This window comes from Tamandua tetradactyla, chromosome 21, assembly GCF_023851605.1.
Source record: "Tamandua tetradactyla isolate mTamTet1 chromosome 21, mTamTet1.pri, whole genome shotgun sequence".
Lineage (NCBI taxonomy): Eukaryota > Metazoa > Chordata > Mammalia > Pilosa > Myrmecophagidae > Tamandua > Tamandua tetradactyla.
Window position 1 is genome coordinate 54788963 of NC_135347.1, and position 19774 is coordinate 54808736.

General features: G+C 48.7%; 1 protein-coding gene across 10 annotated transcripts in view; it reads right to left on the reverse strand.

The window, feature by feature from the left end:
- PDE8B (phosphodiesterase 8B) overlaps positions 1-19774 on the reverse strand; it is a 303711-nt gene that overhangs the window by 69941 nt on the left and 213996 nt on the right. For all 10 annotated transcript variants that reach the window (XM_077139368.1, XM_077139372.1, XM_077139365.1 and 7 more), the window contains 2 exons: positions 19332-19420; positions 17174-17234 (listed from right to left, as the gene is read on the reverse strand). In XM_077139368.1, coding sequence (XP_076995483.1) covers positions 17174-17234; positions 19332-19420 — 150 coding nt within the window. The remainder of the gene's footprint in view (positions 1-17173; positions 17235-19331; positions 19421-19774) is intronic.

The following is a 19774-nucleotide window of genomic DNA, read 5'->3' on the forward strand; positions in this document are numbered from 1 at the left end:
AACTCTCGTTACTTACTTGGGTCTTCTCTGACCCCCATCTCTTCTTCTCAGGATGTCTAACCATGCTTCTTTGCTTTTTTTCTGTTCTCATATATTTGAATATTGTCTACTTGACTTAGTAAAACTGGAATACAGCAGGGACTGTCTTATTCCTTCTTTGTTGCTCATTAAGCACCTTCCCAGAAATTAACTCGTAAGATAGGATACAGGTAACTTAATTATGAATAATTTTAGATTGCCTAAATTAGTATGAGTGTATTAGCCCCCTACTGTGCAAGACACTGGGGAGATGGTGGCAGCAAAATTGGGAAGATACTGAAAGCTGCCTTGTACGACAGGGGCTAAGAGCGAGACTTGAATGACTGTTGTGCTGTGTGGCACAGTCAGCAAGTGCAGCGGGGCCCAGGGGAGACAGAAGGCTGCTGTGAAGGGCAACTCAGCAGAAGGAACTGCACTGCTAAATCTCCCTTTGAACATATGTCTGGGACTTGGGCTGCGAGACAGAAACAAAGGTGGCATTGGGAGCTAAGACTAAAATGGTGCTAAGAGGCTGAGCCTTCCTGAGTGGAGACTCTAGAGAGGGAAGTGCGGGTCATGTCACCGGAGGGGCAGAGGGCCAAGAGCTGGGATTCAGAGTTTCGGGACAGACCTTGGCGACAGGAAGCTAGTGGAAGTTTTTAAGATGGAAATAAATGATGCAAGTTGTATCCTGGGAAAATGAATCTGCAGAGGGCAGGATGGATTGGGAGAGGAGGACTGGCTTTAGTTAAGGGATTTTGTAGAAACTGAAAGTTCTTCTGGAGGAAGAAGAGAGATGGATTTTGAAAACAAACATGAAACTGCAATTTCTCCTCAAAACGCTGCTACCAAAAATGGGATGCTAAACGTCAAGATTTCTCCAGGGAATCAAATGATTTTCGCATGTGCAGAGCTCTACTTTCCCATGGGGGAATATAGTGACAGAGGCCACCCCAGCCTCAGCAGCTGGGACCCTGAAGTTGGAAGCAACATCCACATTCTGGGGAAATGGTTCTTGGAGCCGGTTCATGAGGACAAGTGGTGAGCTGTTAGTGCAAAGCGCTGCACACCGATAACTCAAGCTAGGCCTATGACTCAGCATTATCAGAATTCCTAGGGAAACATAAACACCCCCAGGCTATCAGTCGTTTTTTTTTTCAGAATGAGTATGCGCTTTGGACCACAGATGAATTCAACCTTAGGAGGGGCAGCTCTTCTGTACCCCCAACTTCAGGAGGGACCACTCACTCAGCTACAGGCTCCTGAACTCTAAAGTACCTGGAAGTCCCCTCCCTGCTGTGCACCACTGAAGCAAGAGGAATGCAGAGGGCCACCCAGGAATTAAATCAAGCACAGGCTCACCTTCCACCGCTGTGCAGGGAGAAAGTAACTCTGAACAAAACGAAGCAAGTTTTCCCCTTTTCTCCCCTATCCTGCCCACTCTTTCTGTATTATGTAAAAACACCTGTTTTGTACTTTCCTGGAAAACCAGTTTTAACATTTCTTCTTTGCTGTAAGGTTACAAATAGCCAGTATTTTAACTCTATTTCTAAAAAGAACCTTTTAAAGTTCTTTTTTTTCCTAGTGTGTTTACCCTTCTGCTCTGACAGGAGCTGATGTGTCGAGGCTGAGAGGGCCTGGACTTCTGGTCACCACTAGCCTCCCGCATGCCCCAGTCTGACCCTGCGCCGCCCCCGGTGACAGGCAAGCCGAGTGCCCTGCCTGCCCCAGGGGGATGCCAGCCAGAGGCAAGTCACAGAAGACTAGAGCCCGCAACAACTCTGACTAGATATTCAAAGTTGGCAAATTTTATGACATATATGTGTGTAGGTATGTGCATCCACAATACAATTTAAAAGTAGATACACAAAAACATACTGCTTCTTATTCAAAAAAAAAAAAAAAAAACAGGAAAAAAGCAACATACACATGCCCACTCTGGCCCCCTGCCCCTGCCCCACCCCGGCCTCCTGCCCCCGCCCCAGCCTCCTGCCCCCACCCCGGACCCATACCTTGAGGGGCTGCCAGTCCTCATGAAGCCACTACCGCCTGGACAGACGCTCTCCCACGGAGGCTGCATTTCCACAGTGGGGAACTTCCCAAGCACAAGAACTGAGGTTCTCAGGCCCCAGGAGGAGAGGCACTGGTGGTGACAGGGCAGCGGCCTGCCTCTAGATTCTTTGGGGGCAAACCACTGCCCTTGCTGAGTGTGGCCAATCGGCACCGCTGCCCGTCCCCACGGAGCGGCTCCTGGGCCCCACCATGCCGCACGTTCCAGCTGCTGTCACTTCTCCCCACATGACACCAGCCCTTCACCTTCACAGTGCTAACCTGGACACCATTTGGATTTATCTCTCAACCTGCCCTTGCCGAAAATTGTGTCCCTGTGGCTCAAGGGTAAAGCTGGTTTGGTGCTTCACCCGAGGACCCAGTAGTGACGCAGAGAAACAGGGTTTGGACGTTCCACTCTGTAAAGCCACAAGGGTGATGATTTACCCTTTAAAAGATGATTTCTTTTAATGACAGGTCCATGGCCTAAAGAGTGCTGTGCCAAGTTTTCAAATTTAAATTGAAACAGAAAATGAAATAAATCCTGCCCACACCATTACTGCTCCACCAGATCTCATTGCCATAAAACATTAATGTAGCAGAGGAGTGAAGAAAACAACATTGTCAGCTGAAACAGACAGCAGGGCTTGGGCTGGAGATGGAGGAACTAATTTTAGCCGCATGCATCTCAATTCTTACTGGAATCTGGAAGCGAAGTGCCTTTGGGTGAGGCCCTGCAGAAAGAGGAGCTCCCGTGCCTGGGAGCAATCTAGGGAGAGGCCAGTTGTTCAGAACATCAGGCACCCACTCAGGGAGCACCATCCATGAGCAGAACCCTGTGCTGGTGTGCTGGGGACACGGCCGAGAACAAGGCAGGCAGGGGCCCCTCCCTACAGAGCTCACGGAGCCCAGCAGACTTCCTGGCAGGACTTCCCTTGGGTTGGTGCCTATTCCAGAAGCCCATTTTGCCCATCTGGCTGGAAGCCCTGGTCCACGCTGTGCTCCAGTGCGCTAGTCCAGACCAGGCCTGGAGAAGACCGGTACCAACAAAATGCTACACTGTCTCAGCAGGGTCCACCACTCATCCACAAGACACTGACCGTGTGCCCCGGTCTAGGCACTTCTCCGGCAGTCTGGACCTCCCTGCCACAGCTGTACACAGGCCAGCCTCCTAGGGGCCCATCCTGTGGGCTTCTGGTCAAACCACACCCTTGTCCCCCTCCAAAATGTCCTGCAGGAAACCCTCTTAGGCTAGCTTAGCCTGATCATACCAGGTCCAAATCACTCAGAGGCTCTCCCTTCACTCTTCAACCTGGTGGTTTTCAACCTTGGTGAGAGATACGTCTGGAATCCCTGGGGAACTTTCAGAAATCCCAAAGCTCAGGTTGTACCACAGACCCATTTTATCAGCACCTCTGGGTCTCAGGCATCATGCTTTTTATTATTTTTTTTTGACTCTCTGGCTAATTTCAATGTGCAGGCAAGTTGAGAACCACTGCTTTTGCCTCTCCACACCTCTCATCACTCGGTACCATGGCTTCAGGTTGCTGCTGTCACCCAGCGTGGGGTAGTAAATGTCAACATGACTTTTGTAGGGGTTGCCACAGTGGGACAGGCCCACCGTTCCTTATGGAATAAACTGTCTGTTATGTACTTTCCACCGCCCTTGTAAGTAATTGGGCCAATACTCTGTAAATAGGTGAATCCTTGGTGACAATTATAACGACCTATCTTGTTGCAAGGCGGACACACATGGCTTGAGAACAGGATGCAACTGTGGTTTCTCACCATGGCCCACACCTGGCAGGGAAGTTCTCTCAGTGACACTTGTAGAATGAATGACACCAGGCGAAGACCTTCTCTTCCCTCTTCTTGCTAAGGACACACATCCCGCCATTTAGCATCCCATTCCACAGCCATCTTCTCTGACTAGCAAATAATACGGAAACATAACTGAACCATTCCTTATTGGGTAATGCTGGGCTTAGGAATGGGTAGCTATGAAGATGCATAAACTTATGCTCTCCTCAGTCTCCTGGGGTCAGGCTCTGAAATCTCAATCCAGACACTGAGCCCTCAGCAAACCAGGGCAAGACCTTGGTTACAAGAGTCAGATGGCTCCAAAATGAGGCAGAGCTAATCTCACAGAGAACACTCCAAATCATCCCTCTCCCTCACTTCTTCTAGCAACGACACTGAGTGGGATCACACTAGCTGGGATTTTGTTCTTAGAAATTACTTGTATGAGGCACCACCTAAGTGAAGGCCCAAAAGCGCAAATCAAGTCCTCGGAGATGAAAACTGCTCTGGCTACACGTTGAAAAAAAAAAAAAAAAGAGCCTTTAGGCAAAGATGCTGGTGGCACTATGGCTGGGTTTTAAGTTTTGATCAGTGTAGTATCTCCAAAATATAACTGAAAGACGAAATTGGAAATGCTTTTCCTGAGCATTTCCAATTTCAACGAGCATATGTTCCTCCACGCCCAGGACTTACTCGGCTCCCTGTGCTCCTAGGAGGGGTGGTCCCAGCGCTCCGGTCTGACTGGGAGCGGCCCAAGGGTCTTCTGCATACAGTTACCTCACCGCCCTGGCCTTCTCCCCCACACCGCCCTTCTGTAAATCCCTTTCATGGCATGTCTGGGTCTCACATAAACTCTATTTCATCTGTAGATTAAGAGTGAGCCAGGGCAAGGCACATGGTTTAATTTCCTTCTGCCCAGGCACCCTTCCAGGATGACGGCGGACCCCGAAGCACCTGCAGGCAGGTACAGGCGTTAAGGGCGGCTGGGCCTAGGCAGATGGGGGCCGGGTGGTCTGACCCCCAGCTTCACCCCGGCTGCCCCCCTACTCTACCACCAAGGAGTGCAGCGTCCTGACCACCACCTGCTCTACTGACTGGGGTCACCCTTTGGCTTACGTCTGGGATTCCTGTCCCCACGAAGATAAACTCTACCTGCTTCCTGAACCCATCCAGTCAACACTGGCGCCCGTAAGGTCTCCCCTGGCCTCCTGAACAAGGGCAACCAGCCTCTTATGTGAATGCACTTGCATTTTTTTTACTATCCCTAACTACTTTTAAAATATTTATTTTAACATACCCCTAACTACTTCAGGCTTTGAGTCCTGGTTCTTCCATATGTATCCTACATGAAACCTGGACAAGTTTCTCAACTGCTCCAAGTCTCAGAGTTTTCTCATTTGTTAAAAAGGGGATCATAGTATCTACCTCAGGGGACTGCAGTGAGGAGCAGACAGTTAACATAGAAATGCACTTGCAGGGTAGCGGACACAGTGTAACTGCCTAACACAGAACACGTTTTATTATGATTATTAAATGTAAGCTGCATAATGTGCTCGGTTTATCAAACATTCCCTGGGAGGGTTTGGAGGCATTGCAGGGGACAGGGACGCAGCGCTGGACTAAGACGTGTTCCCTAACCTCGATGCGGTCTATGAGACGGAGAGTGTGTGGGAAGCACGAAGTCCACTCCATAGGGAGGAAGACAGCAGTGGTCGGGGGAATTCATGGAAGAGAAGTGCGACCTGGGCCAGGTGAACAAGAGGATTCCAGGGGGATGAGAAGAAGGAACTAAAGGCTTCACAGAGGGAACAGTAAGTGCGAAGCTCAGAGGCACCTGTCTGGGGAACTACAAACAGCCTGGTGTGACTTGAGCAGAGAGGCAGTAAAAGAGGTGGGGAGGGAGAAGCGAGGTCACAGAGGCTTTCCATGCTCCCTAACGGTGTGTGGGGCCTGTAGACGATGAGGAGCGGCGGGAAGCCCTTCAGGGTGCACACTGTGGGCCGGATGGCAGGAACTCAAGGGTGTGCTGTGAATTTTAACAACCAGCTTGCTACATATATAAGATATACATGTGTGCCCAAATACACACAGGTATATGCATATACACGCATGCCTTTATTAGAAATTTTACTCATATAAAATGATTGGTAAACTATGGTCCATTTTACTTTCTGGCAAATACATTTTTATGACACAGCCACACCTCTTCATTTGCATATATCTGTGGCTGCTCTCCCAGGACAATGGCAGAGCTGAGTAGTTGCATCGTTGCCACAGAGACTGAACACCCACAAGCCTAAATTATTTACTGTCTCTTTAAGAAAAATATACCAATCTCTGATTTAAAGGATGTGTAGCACACCATTTCTAATTGGATACTCAAATATAAAATACTCTTTATTATAAATTCCAAATAGCCGATTGATTCTCACAAAACGCTTTTTGGTGATTTGAGCTCTTCCATTAGTAGCCACCTTATGGGTGCAATTAATGAATCAGTAAGTTTTGACACAAATATTACTTAATATTTTCATTTACATTAAGGAATAAGATGAAAGTAAAGTAACAGAGATGTATGTGGGAACTTCATTCATTCCTCAATGGCATGAGAAACTTCTTTGTTGAATCTAGCAACGGTTTTTGAACACTGGAGAGAACGTTTCTTTAGTTTTTTGTGCTATTCACAATGAAGTTGCTGCAGACAGGATCCATATTTAAGCTTAATCTGCATTATTAACCTTTTCTTAAGTTTGGAAAATCAGCTGAAAGTAAATCAAGCCCTGATTTGGTATTTGCTGATTTCTGTGGTGTAAATACTCTCCTATGGCTGTTTCAACTACCAACATGAAGTCAGAGAACGCAGAGTCGGGAGAGACGTGTAACAGCACACCACCACACGGCTATCCACCATGCAGACACGGCAGACGTACATGTCCCCGTGAGCAGAGATCACAGTAAGTGGTAGTAACACACTTAGGAAGTGATGGATTGTGAATAATTATTACCTTTTTAAAAGATCATTTCAAGTTGCATGCTTATAATTTAATTTTTAGTGATGGTTAGTTTAATACCTGGTTCACAAAATTCTAGAAAACCAAACATCAGCTCCTGTGAGCTGGTATGAGCTGGTGTGAGCATCCTGGCATGTCACCAATGGAGCGGAGAGGGAAGTTACGAGGCCGGCTTCGGATAATCAGAGGTCAGGAAGACCAGGAATGAAGTAAGGCTCGAGGGGGAGGGGAGAAAAGGGAGTGAAGCCAAGGACTGTCCTGAGGGCACAATCTTTAGAACTTAGCAGGCACCTAGATAAAGTGGGCACAGGAGACCAGGGACACTGAAGGGGTTCCCAGGTTAGGGTGGGGGGTGCCGAGCAGACGGAGTAGCTGAGTCAGGGAATACAGCAGAAGCGGATGTGGAGAGAAACGGGGGACGTCAGCCTCACCCTCCCTGTGTCTTCCACTGGGCCAAAGCACCGGAAGGCAGTTACTGTTCACTGAGCAGATGAAGAAATACCCAAAGCTGAGAAGTTCTCAATGTGTGGTGAATTAATTCCTTCTGAGTAGTTAGATATGGACCATTGTTTTGGAAATGCAAACATTTCCAGACAGGGATTTACCTCTAAATTGTCTTTAAAAATGGTAAATAAGTAAAATTTTAACATACGTCAAGTCTAAGGAAATAGAAAAATCTCTTGAATTTAATTAGTAGAATATCCACAGTAAGGAGCAACTTGAAATAGTCTAAATGACACAAATTCTGTTAAAAATTTAGACTTTGGGAAAAAAACCCTCCTCTTCAAGGGCCAATAGAGCATCGTCTCTTCCCTGCCACCCCCCCCCCCCCCTTATTAGAGCAGTTCTGGGTTTAACCCAATCATGCACAGAACACAGAATCCCACATACCTCCCACCACCCTGCACTGGAATGGAACCTTTGTTACGAATGGTGGCAGAACGCTTTCATACCTGTACTATCAACATATCACTGCATTACTACAGAGTATGGTTTCCCTTAGGGCTGTTTGTGTCGTTCCATGTATTTAAAAAATTTTTTTATGCTGTTACCATATATACAAACTGACCTTTCCCCTTTTAATCATTTTCAGATATATATTTCAGTGCTGCTAATCACAGTCATAATGTTGTGCTATCACCCCCACCATCCACTGCCAAAACGTCTCCACTGCTCCAAACAGGAACCCTGTACATTTTAAGCCTCAACTTCCCATTTCCTATCCCCACTCTGACTCCTGGTTGTCTGTACTCTAGATTCTGACTCTACAAATGTGCTTGTCCCAATTGTTTCAAATCAGCGAAATCATACAAAAGCATCCTCCTGTATCTGGCTTTTCACTCAACACGGTATCGTCAAGGTTCATACATGCTGCCACATATATCAGGACTTCATTTCTTTCTTAACGCTGATTAATGTTCCATCATATGTTTACACCACATTTTATGCAGTCATCAGTTGGACACTTGCACTACTTCCATCTCTGAGCAACTGTGATTAATGCTGCTATGAACATTGGTATGTAAATGTCTGCGTGAGCCCCTGCTTTCAATCCTATTAGGTATAAACCTAGTAGTGGGACTGCCAGGTCATGCGGGAGTCTATACTTAGCTTTCCGAGGAGCTGCCAAACTGTCTTCCAGAGTGGCTGCACCATTTTACATTCCCACCAGCAGTGTGTGAGTGTTGCTATTTCTCCACGCCCTCTCCAATCCTGGTTATCTGTATCACTTCTTCTTAATCCTAGTTGTCTTAAATGTATTAGAGATAATTAGATAACATCACTCTTTTAGAAATAGCTCTGTCTTTTTACCATTCGTTATTAAGATGACCTGCTTCTCTTAAGTCAAACTGACTTTTCTTCCTGTTTAAGCTTCCAGGATTGAGGGTCCAGAGTGGGGCGCCCCATGGGAGGCTATGAATGGTTAGCAGGCATTACCAGTTTCTCACAAAGGGGAATAGTTTATTTCCAGCTCAGACTTACAGTTCCCTCCAGTCTGCTTTTCCCATCCTCCACCTGTCCCCATCACCAACCAAGGGCCTTATCAACACCTGTTGATGTGGCAACGAAGACAGGCTGAGAGCCTGGCTGGGGCAAAGGAACTCCACAGGGCGCAGGGCAGACAGCTCCGGCCCCCCACCCCTGCCAGCGCGAAGGCACCAGGCTTCTGACGTCCACTGGGAACTAAGCAGCCTCCCGCCCCACTGGGCTCCATGGGTGCCCTGCTCAGAGGGCTGCTTACTCCCCCATGCGCCGCTGCCTGAGCAGCTACGGTGGCAGCCAGCCACCAACACCAAGGGTGAGCCTCGCTCCCTCCCCGGAGTCTAGGCCTTCTGAGGCATATAACCCTATCACTGCACGCTCAATACACGCCTGTGTGCCCCACCTTGGCCCCCACGTCCCCGACAGAAGCAGGTTCCATTTCTGTTTCCCACCCTAAGCCACCCTGCTCTCAGGGTTCAGCTGCACAAAATGTGGCTTCTCAGGAGGAAATGTGGTTTTGCAATATCAGAGGCCTTTCTTTAAATAGCTTTTTGTAAATATGTACTAAAGCTAAAGGGAAAAAATTTGGATAATTTTGTTTACTTAGTGGCGTTACCAAATATAACAACAAATAGTGGGTCACCTACTGTGAGTAAGGTGCCCATGGGTGAACCCTCCAGCATAGCGATGTATCAGTTACACATCAGACATCTGTAAGACGTGAATAGCCACTTTCAGGGGTAATTCAAGTCACGCTTTCAGTTGCAGCACCCTTTTTCTCTAACTTCTTTTAAGAAGTCACAGTGGATGTGTGCCTCGGGAGATGACGGCAAATGTCCTCTGTAATGTCATGGGAGACGTACAGTGACTGCACACAAACCAAAAATTACATGTAATAATTAGGGACTAGACAGAAACTGCATCCTCATTTCTTATGTCTTCCAAGGTTATTGCTTAGGGAATCCAACTTCGTTTTCAAAATACCTTCCTGAGTGTCCACAGCGCGTACAGCGTGGGGAGTACAAAGAGGCAGACATAATCCATGGTCTCGGCCCCTAGTTGAGAGCTGAGCCAAAGCCGCATGAGATTCAAGGCCCACAGGTGAGGCTGCCAAGTACCATCACCATCACCTCACTGGGGTTGAGCCATGGACAGGGAAGTTACTTGGGCGGAGGAGAACCTGATTTGAGTCTTAAAGAACAGGCAAGCAGCAAAGAGACCATATATATTGAAAAACATGTGACAGATCTCAAATACTGTGGATATAAGACAAATTGAAAATTTGGGATTAGCAATGAACATAAACTGACAAGTAATTTTAAGTGCCTGTGTCTCCCCAAACCCCTCCCCAACCACTCTCTTCTCAGATTCACTCTCCTTCCTCCTCTCTATCTACCCTTAGCTCCCTTAGATCAGATGCCCCATTTCTTCTGTGGCTTCCCACCGACCCACAGCCTGCTCTCATCTGCCCCTCACTGGGCAGAGTGGTCTGCAGAGAACACAGTCAGGCGAGGCTTTTCCAGGGGCTCGTGGTACCCTCAGGCCAGCTCAGCCTGGCACACAGACAAATCACGACCTGCCCCGTCTATCTGTCCTGTCTCAGCTTTTACCACTTGACCATATTCACCCCTTACTGTGTGATTCCAGACCATTTTCCATTCCCTGAACACACCATCTGGGTCCTTCTTCTCTACCGCGGTACATCCTGTTAACTTCTGCTCAGAGCAGTCTTTCCTCTTCCTCTGCAATTTTTACACATCTGGTAACATCAGCAGCCACCACCTCCAGGAGGCCCTCCTACCCTGCCCCTCTGGCAGAACATCTGTCCTGAAGTGCCATCTATATTGGGTGCCCAATACCTAGAACACAGCAGGTCTGCAATAAACATTTTAAACAGAATATTTTCTCATGTACCTCTGAGGGCTCCACCCTCTACCCTCAAGCTTACAAATAAGGGACAGTGCTGCTCCATCCCTGAGAGGTCCCACCAGGTACAGGGGCCTTGGGGAGAAGTAAAGGCTGCCTGGCTGCTCATCTCAATTTGGAGAGAGGGGAGAGAAGGAGCAAGAAACACACGTGCAAACACATTTTTTCCCCTCACTACACACAGAATTCAACTCAGCTAAAATTGTTAAGACTACTTAATTAGGGATCTGGGAATTTAGTGAAGGGTGCACTCGGCAGGACAGCACCATGAGACTGGGCCTTACTGTCCGCCACTCTTAAGGGCCCCGTATGGCCACAGATCAAAGGAGGCCGAGAGGCAAAGCTTATCCGCTAAGCCACCTGCTGGGAAGGAAAGGAGGGGGCAACGAGACCCAGCAAATGAGGGGAGAGTAGAGGCCTGGGGGGCAGCGAAGGCCAAGGATACCCGCTGCAGACGCTCTGGGGTGAGGAATGGAACAGACCACAAGGCCCAGGCCTCAGGCTGGTCCAAGCAGGTGGAAGGGCCAAATGAGAAAAAAAAAATACCTCTGCACCATTCTAAGCTATAAAGGAAGAAATTGGAAGGAGTAGAGTGTGAGAGTGTAAAAGAGAGAAAGCAAAAGAGGGAAGAAGAAAACAAAGATGGCAATAGGTTAACGCGTTTCCGGAGTACTGGGCTCAAGCAGCTATGGGACTGGGGAACCCCGTGTGTGGAGATGGCAGGGAACACAGCACCCTCTGAGCAGGACAGGACAGGTGAGCAGCCAGACAGGCCAAACACTGACCTGGTAGAACGGACCATCAGGCGCCACTATGCCACTGTAGGTGGCACACCCAGGGTTCAGCCTCCAGGGGATGGGTGGGGGGTGTGCTCCAGGACATTCTCAGCTTGGTGGGAGGCCCTGGAGTCAGGTGAGATCCAAGGGGCAGAGTCCCTTCGTCTGACACATGCCCTCCTGTGCCCAGGAGCAAAATCTTCCCAGGGGTCAACTGGTAGCTTTGGTATGTTCCCACAGTAGGATTTGGGAACTGGCTGGTCATGGTTGGTAAACGGTTTCTTTAAAAATGAGCATCTCTGAAAGTAAACCTCTCACCATGCTGCTGCCCAGAGAACGGACAGTTGGTGCTCAGGCTGGGGCACTGGCGCCTACTCACTGGTGAGGGGTGCTCCCAGGGCACCCCCTCTTCTGCTGAGGCCTGAGTGTGCTTAGGGGGGCACGGTTCTCCAGGAGGGGCGGCCAGCATCTTGCTGCAGTTTGAATATGACTGAAAGGTGCCCACATGCTTTCCTGAACCCCAAAGGTCTGCCCGTGCCCCCTGGGAAGCCATCCCCAAGGGGGGAGCAGTCCAAGGGCCCCTGCGGTGCACAAGGGAACCAGCTGCAGCAGCATTCCCGGGAGGCTCGGGAAGTTTGTGGCCGGCTCAGCCAGTGACCAGCCACGTGGGCAGCGCGTCCACCCCGTGAGAGGGCAGTGCGAGGACTCGCAGGACAGGGAGGTCTGGACCTGCAATGCCCGAAAGAAATCAACAAGAGCACAGATGGATTTTTAAATTTTGTAGTAGCCACCTTTTAACAGTAAAAAGAAATAGGTGAAATTAATTTTAATGATATCATTTCTTTACTACCATATGTCTGAAATGTTATTTCAACATACAGACATGATGAGATTGAGCTGTTTTGCATTCTTTTTTAAAAATACTGTCTTTGAAATCCAGTGTGTGCTTCACAACTGGCGCACGCCTCAACCTGACCAGCACATTGCCCGCACTCAATAGCCACAAGAGGCTGATGGCCCCAGAACTGGACAGCGCAGTCTGGAGAAGAGGGGGGTCCTCTCAGCGCAAGGTCTGGGCAGCCAGGGTCAGGGTCTTCAAACTTGGAGGGGGGTCTGTGGGTCAGGGGTACTGAAGCCCATCCTTTCTGACCGTGCTTAATCCAGCGCAGACTCAGCTCCTGAACGACGATGTGAGTGCTCCCCTCATCCAGTCCTGCAGCTTCAAACTTTAAGTGACTCGGAATCTCCAAGAGAGCCGGACCAGCCTGCTGCAGCCCACCCCCAGGGTTTCTGGTTCTGCGGGTCTGCCTCTGCATTTCTAGCAAGTTCCTGGAGATGCTGCTGCTGCTGTATTAGGAAACCACATTTTGAGATCCACTGATCTAGTCCATTCTCTCTGGTCAGTCAATAATAGTTTTTCCTCCAGAAAGCTTAGTTTACTGAGATACTTCTATTTGATTGCCTCCCAGGATGGGGAACTCACTATTCTCTTAGGCCAAAAACTTTGGTCAATGCTATTAAGTAATTCTTTCTTATGTTGAGTCTAATCTGCTCCCCTAAGACTTTCCCCTGCTTTTGCGTTCAGGGCTCTGTCCCTCCTTGTTCACATCAAACCTTCACAAAACCGAAGACTCTGTTCTCTTCCCTTCCTGCTCTCTGACACCCTCTACTCTTTGTACCTTGTTCTAGGTACTACTGGCAGGCTTAACGGATGCATTACAGGAAAACTCCATTTTTTCCTAGAATTTATAACAATTTCAGGATCAAATAACTTACTATGATATAAAATACACACGACCCTCCAAAAAGTGTACCTCAAAGCAAGACTTCACCATCGTAAACCTGGCCAACTCAGTCTCCATTCCTGAAGCTACTGTTCTCATGTGAGTCACGTGTGTAAAAGTGCCTCCAAAGCAGCGTCTCCCGAGGGAGCCCCAGGCCTGGTGCTGGGCTGGGATGAAGGGCACACCCATCTGCACAAATAGTGGTTCTTCAGCTAAGCCAAACGCTATTCAAGTTATTCTTCATGCAGAGGTTATGCCTTTCCTATTTCTTTCACTGCTGAAACAATCTTGGTCAGGAAACAAGGGAAGTAGGTGGACAATGAAATCCCAAAGGCAGGGCCCCTGCTTTGCAGCTCTGCAAAGCCCTGTGCAAAACCTAGGCCGGACTTGTCTCATTCGGCTCTCAATTTGCCTCTGCCTTGGAACGCGATGAGCTGGAGAGCAGAAGGCTTCCTCTGAGCACCCCCCTGCACAGACTCCTGCGGAACAGGCGAGGGACTCTCTCCCGCAGCCAACGTGGAGTGGGCTACACTCCGGCTCAGGAAAGTCACTTCCTCTTACTCGCCAGCTCAGCATGAGCTACCCGCACTGCCTGGGGGTGCTCCCCTGACCCGAGGTGCCTCCATGAGGAGGGACCAGGGATCGGAGTGGAAGTCCCATCCTCCTGCCTGTCTGTGCCCACTCTCTCCTCAGGGCTCCCAGCCTGCCGCTGCACACGAAGGACAGGGACCCTGCGTGACCGGGATGGGGGGCCTCGCAGCCCCTCTGCCGTGGCCGGCTCCTGCCTGTGCCCTCTCCAGCCTCAGTTCACGCTCGCGGTCAGCTTCCGAGGGACCGGTGTCTCTCCGGCCCTGCCTCCTCCACCCTGGGCAGCCTGGACCCCTGGACCTTGGCCACAGAGCCCTGGAGTCCCACAGCTGGGTCGTGCACCTGGACTTGGACTTGACTTCAGGAAGGGCGAGTGCCTCAGGGACCGCCAGGTGTTCACCCACAGGAAAACGCCCGCAGAGGCTCCGGCAGGGACCGGGTCCGCGTGAAAGTGGGTGGGGCCGAGGAGAGTGCGCACAGCTGGTGTGCACACACGGGGGCCCAAGTGTCCCTGGCCCAAGAACGTGGAAATCCAAGGAAGAAAATTATCTTTACAAACGGGCCTGGCAGACTTTTTTTTCTGCCAGATAAGTAATATTTTAGGCTTTGCAGGCCATACTGTCACAATGATTCAATTTGCACTGTAGTTGAAAGCTACCAGACACTACATCGCCAGCGAGTGTGGATGGTTCCAGTAAAGCTCCATTTACAAGGCAGACCAGACACGGCTGTGGGTTGTTATTCTAAGTGACACCTCAGAAGAAATCCTACCCTGTCCCCTTGGTTCTGTCTGTGCTTCTCCAGCGCTTGGCTCACTCCCCCCTTGCTGTGCTCTATTTACGTTTACCTGCCTGTGCCATGCCGCCCCACCCCTTCTTTGGGACCCGGGGGGGGGAAGCCCGAGTTCCCGCTGCAGCACAGAACAGGTGTTCTGCACGTATTTGGGAAGAGACTGCACGTATGGCGGGGGCAGGGAAGGCTGATGTTTAGCAGACACACCTCACTGAGTACCACCAGCATCTTGGCAAAAAGCTACAGGGTTCTCACAGGAAAAGAGATCTTTGCTGATTACGAGCATCAGCCAGAAGACAGCAGCATGGCTCACAGTTTCAGTCCTTGTTAAAATGCAAACCCACAGGCTAATGTTGACGTAGTCGTCGTCATCAAGGCAAAACCCCAGGAAGCAGCACCAGCTACTGCCTGCGACAGGCTGCCCCTTCCCCCTGGGAGACGTTCCCACCACGGACCCCTGCTACTCATCAGCCTCCTTCTGTGAGGAGGAAAAACACTGGCTAGGCAGAGATCTAAAAATGCTTTATTATTGGAAAATCTAAGTCTCTGCAGGCCTGGACAGCACCATCAATGACGTCAATGGTTCAGAGCATCCAAGCTTGGTGTTTCCACTCTTCCTGAACCGCAGCTAATGCATGGTGGTAAAGATGCTTCTACTTAGAGCCTTCGAAAAGAAGATGTTTACCCCCTTCAACCTTGTGCTAGGACCTGCCTGCTTTCCCTGGGAGGCAGCAGGAGACCAGGACAGTGAAAATCAACTCAACAGCAGCTGACGCTGAAGCGCAGAGCCTGCATGTGCCAGGCAGCAGGGCACCCAGAGACAAGCAGAGCCCCGAGATCCTGCTAGCGACAAGGGAGCAGTTTACATGCAAATACCTGTCATAAAGGCAGAGGGGAGGGGATGATGCAGAGTAAAGAAGGGGCTTTTGGGGACCTTGAGGAAGGAGATGTTACTTGACATTTCTTGGGCTAAACCATGAAGGACCGACAGGATTTGGACACGCTGAGTTGAGGGAACACCAGCACAGGGAGACTGAGTGTCCCATTCATTAAGTGAGAACAGGAGGAAGGAGGAAGGAGGAGCAGGCTGAACTGGAGAGAAGGCTGTGCTTGATTTTGGACATGGACTGCATTTGGTTAATTTCTGGCAGGAGAATGAATGAGTCCAAGTGGGCCTGTGTTCTGTACCATGCATACACAACCAATAAATGTTGGTTTATACTGTTACATTCAGCTGTTTGTCCTCTAAAAGAGACTAGGGGTTCTGGTGCCTGTCCCTCTGTCTGTAGACCGCCCTTCACTTCACCATGCTTCCTCCTAGCACGTCTAAACTTTGCTGTGGGAAGAATCTCACTTCCTAGGAAAGTCAATTCCCTTCCTTTCCCAAGGGTCCCCAGGGACTTGCCTAACTGCGTGACTTTATGGTACTGAGTGAAAATTTCCTGATTCTAGAAGAAATTCTCAGAGCAAAGGAGGCATTTTATGTTGACCCAAATCTGCTGCATGTGGATACATTCGAAGCACTGAGGGAAATGACTGAATGGGCCATGAGGCACCCTGGATTGAAGAATCCTGCCTTCTCTCCGGGAGTCACAGGAGAAGCCCAAGTGCCTGAGTCCTGCTGTCTGTCCACCGATTTCTCGCCCTGGCTGGGCATTCCCTTTTCACCCTGCGTTTGACAATCTCCACTGATTTAAATGGCATTACACCCCAGAAGCCCTTCAAAATCTTAAGAAATACCATCCCTTCTCTTAAATACATCATCAAAATCAAAGAGCAAACCTATACATATTTTGTATAGGTTTTCAAAAGTGAATCATCAGTAATTTTTCTGAGTACTTTTTAACCAACAAATTTTAAAGCATGATTCAATATACATGATCCAATACTAAAAGTATAAAGAGTAACAGACACTGGGCTTAAAAAAGATACCAGCGTTTGTCCTCTATTATAAAATTACCTTTAAAAGTCCTTAAATATAGCAACTTACTAAAACGCTGGTACTTCAAAAGATAACAGTGAAATATATTATTCTGCCTGATGGCAAAAAAAAAAAACACAGTCCTAATCTGGAATGATTCTTGGTTTGGCATGAATTTGTGGAGCTGACATGCTCAAATGGATAGTTTTTATTTGTTGAAGAAATTAAGATGGGAAAATAAAACAACTTTTATTTGGAGGAAGGATTTTATGAGCTCATAAACGGAATTCGTCTAGAGTGGCTCATCCACAAGCTAAATCACAACCGATGTGCACTACTGATAAAGTAGTACAGGCTCGCAGGGGAATTCAAAAAAATATTGGTCAAAGGAGCCCAATTTTTCCCCACAAACCTCCTTAACTGGCAGCTGCAATAAGCTATGGAGAGAGACAAGCAGAGAACAGCGGTGAGAACGGAACGCACGACCAGGCTGACGATGCAAACGAAGCAAACGGAATACTGTACCTGCTTGTTACTGTCAGTGGCACAACACAGCTTCTTGAGGGAGACAAAATGCCTAATTTTCCTAATAATAAAAATAATCAGTTATTAGTGATTCAGAGATGGGATGATTCAACACATTAGCAAACGAAAACATCAACAGAGTATTTCAAGCAAGATCCAGTGCCCATCCCAGAGCAGTTTTGAAATTCAAACAAAATCCTCATCTACAAAAGATGCACCTTTCACCCAGAGTCCAGGGATGCATTCAGAAAGTGTGCGTCCCTGTCTCATTGGGTAGACTCGGAGGTACTTTCTAATGGGCATTTCATCTACCAACTGACTCCTGAGATTTGGCTCACAGACATCTTCAGAACTAAGATGAAATGCTACTCAGACAAAATCAGTTTTAATTCTGCGGACACCAATAATGTTATAGCTTCGATATAAAGCCAAAAACTCATCTGAACAAGGACCAGAATTCATGGTGGTTGTTTTTGTATTTAATATCACATATTCTTTCACAGCATGGTCATCATCACAATGGCATTTTTTTCACACAGAGAAAAACCCTCTTATTTCGAGGTCATGGACCAGATGGTGAAACTCAGCTTGTGGGTTTTGCTCATTACCACAGGGAGATGGGGCAAAAGGCTACGGGTGCCTCAGGCCTGCAGAAAAATCAGCTCAAGGTAGGTTTTCTACTGAGAACATCACCACAAAATCTAGAAAGTTGTTAGATTTACAGTTATGATTTTTTTTCTCTCTCTCTGGTTCCGTTTTCTCTGGAGGACTTGAAAAAGAGCATAGAAAATACTGGTTAATCTGTGATGAGCCTCAATAAATTGGCAGAGATAAAACCTCCCTACTTTCAGCAAGAATTTCCTCTGATAGTTCACTTCCTACAATTGGGGAAAAATAATACCGTAAATTGTTTCTGGACAAAAGAACTTCTCTCCCATCTCTGTAAAATCAGAAATATCAGAAAAACGTATCCTGACAGATATTATTGGACAATAGCCTGTCTTTCAGCTTTGGTTACTTTATAATTCTGGTCGCAGGCAACTAAAGTGATTCTCAGATTCCATTTTCTGAGAAGATGGCGTAAGGAAGATAATAAAAACAGACCGACAGGCACGGGCACTGTTTAATCCTGGGGCCTCCGAGCACAGGCCGCTGGTAGAAATGGGGACTCTGAGGCTGGTGCAATTGAGCGGCCCGGACCAGCCTCTCTCTGTCCCACAGAACCTGCGCCCCATGGGGAGGGGCCCACAGAGCCCACTACACCCAGAAGGGAGTAAGAGGTTGGAACCCCAGATTACAAAAAGGCACAACACCATGCAGGGAGCGCTGAACCAAGCGGGGAGCAATCTCAAAACTAAAAAACAAGTACAACTGACAGGGAAAAAATCTACAGATCCTTTGGTGATCTTACAGAATGTCTTGGTTTTCTAGTCACGCAGCAGTTTTCAAGGCACCGGGTTCTCCCGTCCAGCTGTCGGCACACTAACTACTATCTTTTCTTTATCCAAAACATCACACGATGTCATGTCCTCATAAACCTGTCCCATGAAGCTGGCGTGAACTTTCAGGCTGGATCACAAAGGCTCAGCCCCGAGATACTGTTAGGGGATCCTGTTTGGCTCCGTAAAACTCCTCACAAAATTAAACTTGGAGCAAGAACAGGAATTGCATATTTACATTATTCCCCTATAAAATAAGCAGGCTTCTCTGGTAATCTGCAATGAAATGGAATCGGATCCCCTCAGCTCCTGGTCAGACTTACCTTCTCCTCCTTCACCAGTGGTCTCCAGGGCTCTCTCAGCCCCTGTGGGGCCCAGCGCAGAGCCAGCCAGGAGAGGACAAGCAAAGGGCCTCAAGGGAAGCTTCCCGCAGAAGGCAGAGGGAGCCGTGGCTGGAGGTCATTTGTCATTGTAAAGGTCAAGCCCAGGACAATGTGCCCTCTCAGAGAGCAGAGGGGACCGTGAAACCACAGCTGACAAGGCAGAGGTAGGCAGTGGGGTGATGCTTCACCAGAGACCACAGCGGGAGGGACAGTTAGCCCAGCGGAGGTGCCCCCTCTCTCGTACGTGTGGATCTAAGCGCCCACTGGCACTTCACTATGCAAACACAGCACCACACAACTTAACTTCTCTTAAAGAGTTCAAGCGTAAGCTCTCACCCTCCTTGGCCAACCACGGGGGCAATCTTCACGTGCTGCTGGATGCTGTCTCCGGATTTCCGTCTGGCATAGTACACGCCCTGCCATTCCTACATGGACAAAGACAGCACTCAGCATCCTTCAGTGGGGGCCAGGGGCTGCCCCTTAATGACGGTCTTACCAGGTGGAGGAAGTTTCCGTAGGTGTTACAGTTCACAAAACACCACTGCTTCTTTGCATCTACTGCGACACAACCCGAGGCTCACAGTGGACAGAGACTAGACCCAACATGTCCACCCCCAGGCTGCTCCCCTGGGCCCCAGGACGCTTGACCAGGTACCCAGGCTGGGACCAAAGCGGGTGGAATTTCCAATTCCACCCGAAGAAACCAGCACCAGGTGCAGAGCTATGGGCCAAGGGATTCTGTGGTCTTTCTCAAAATCGTCATGGCAACCTTGTGAGCT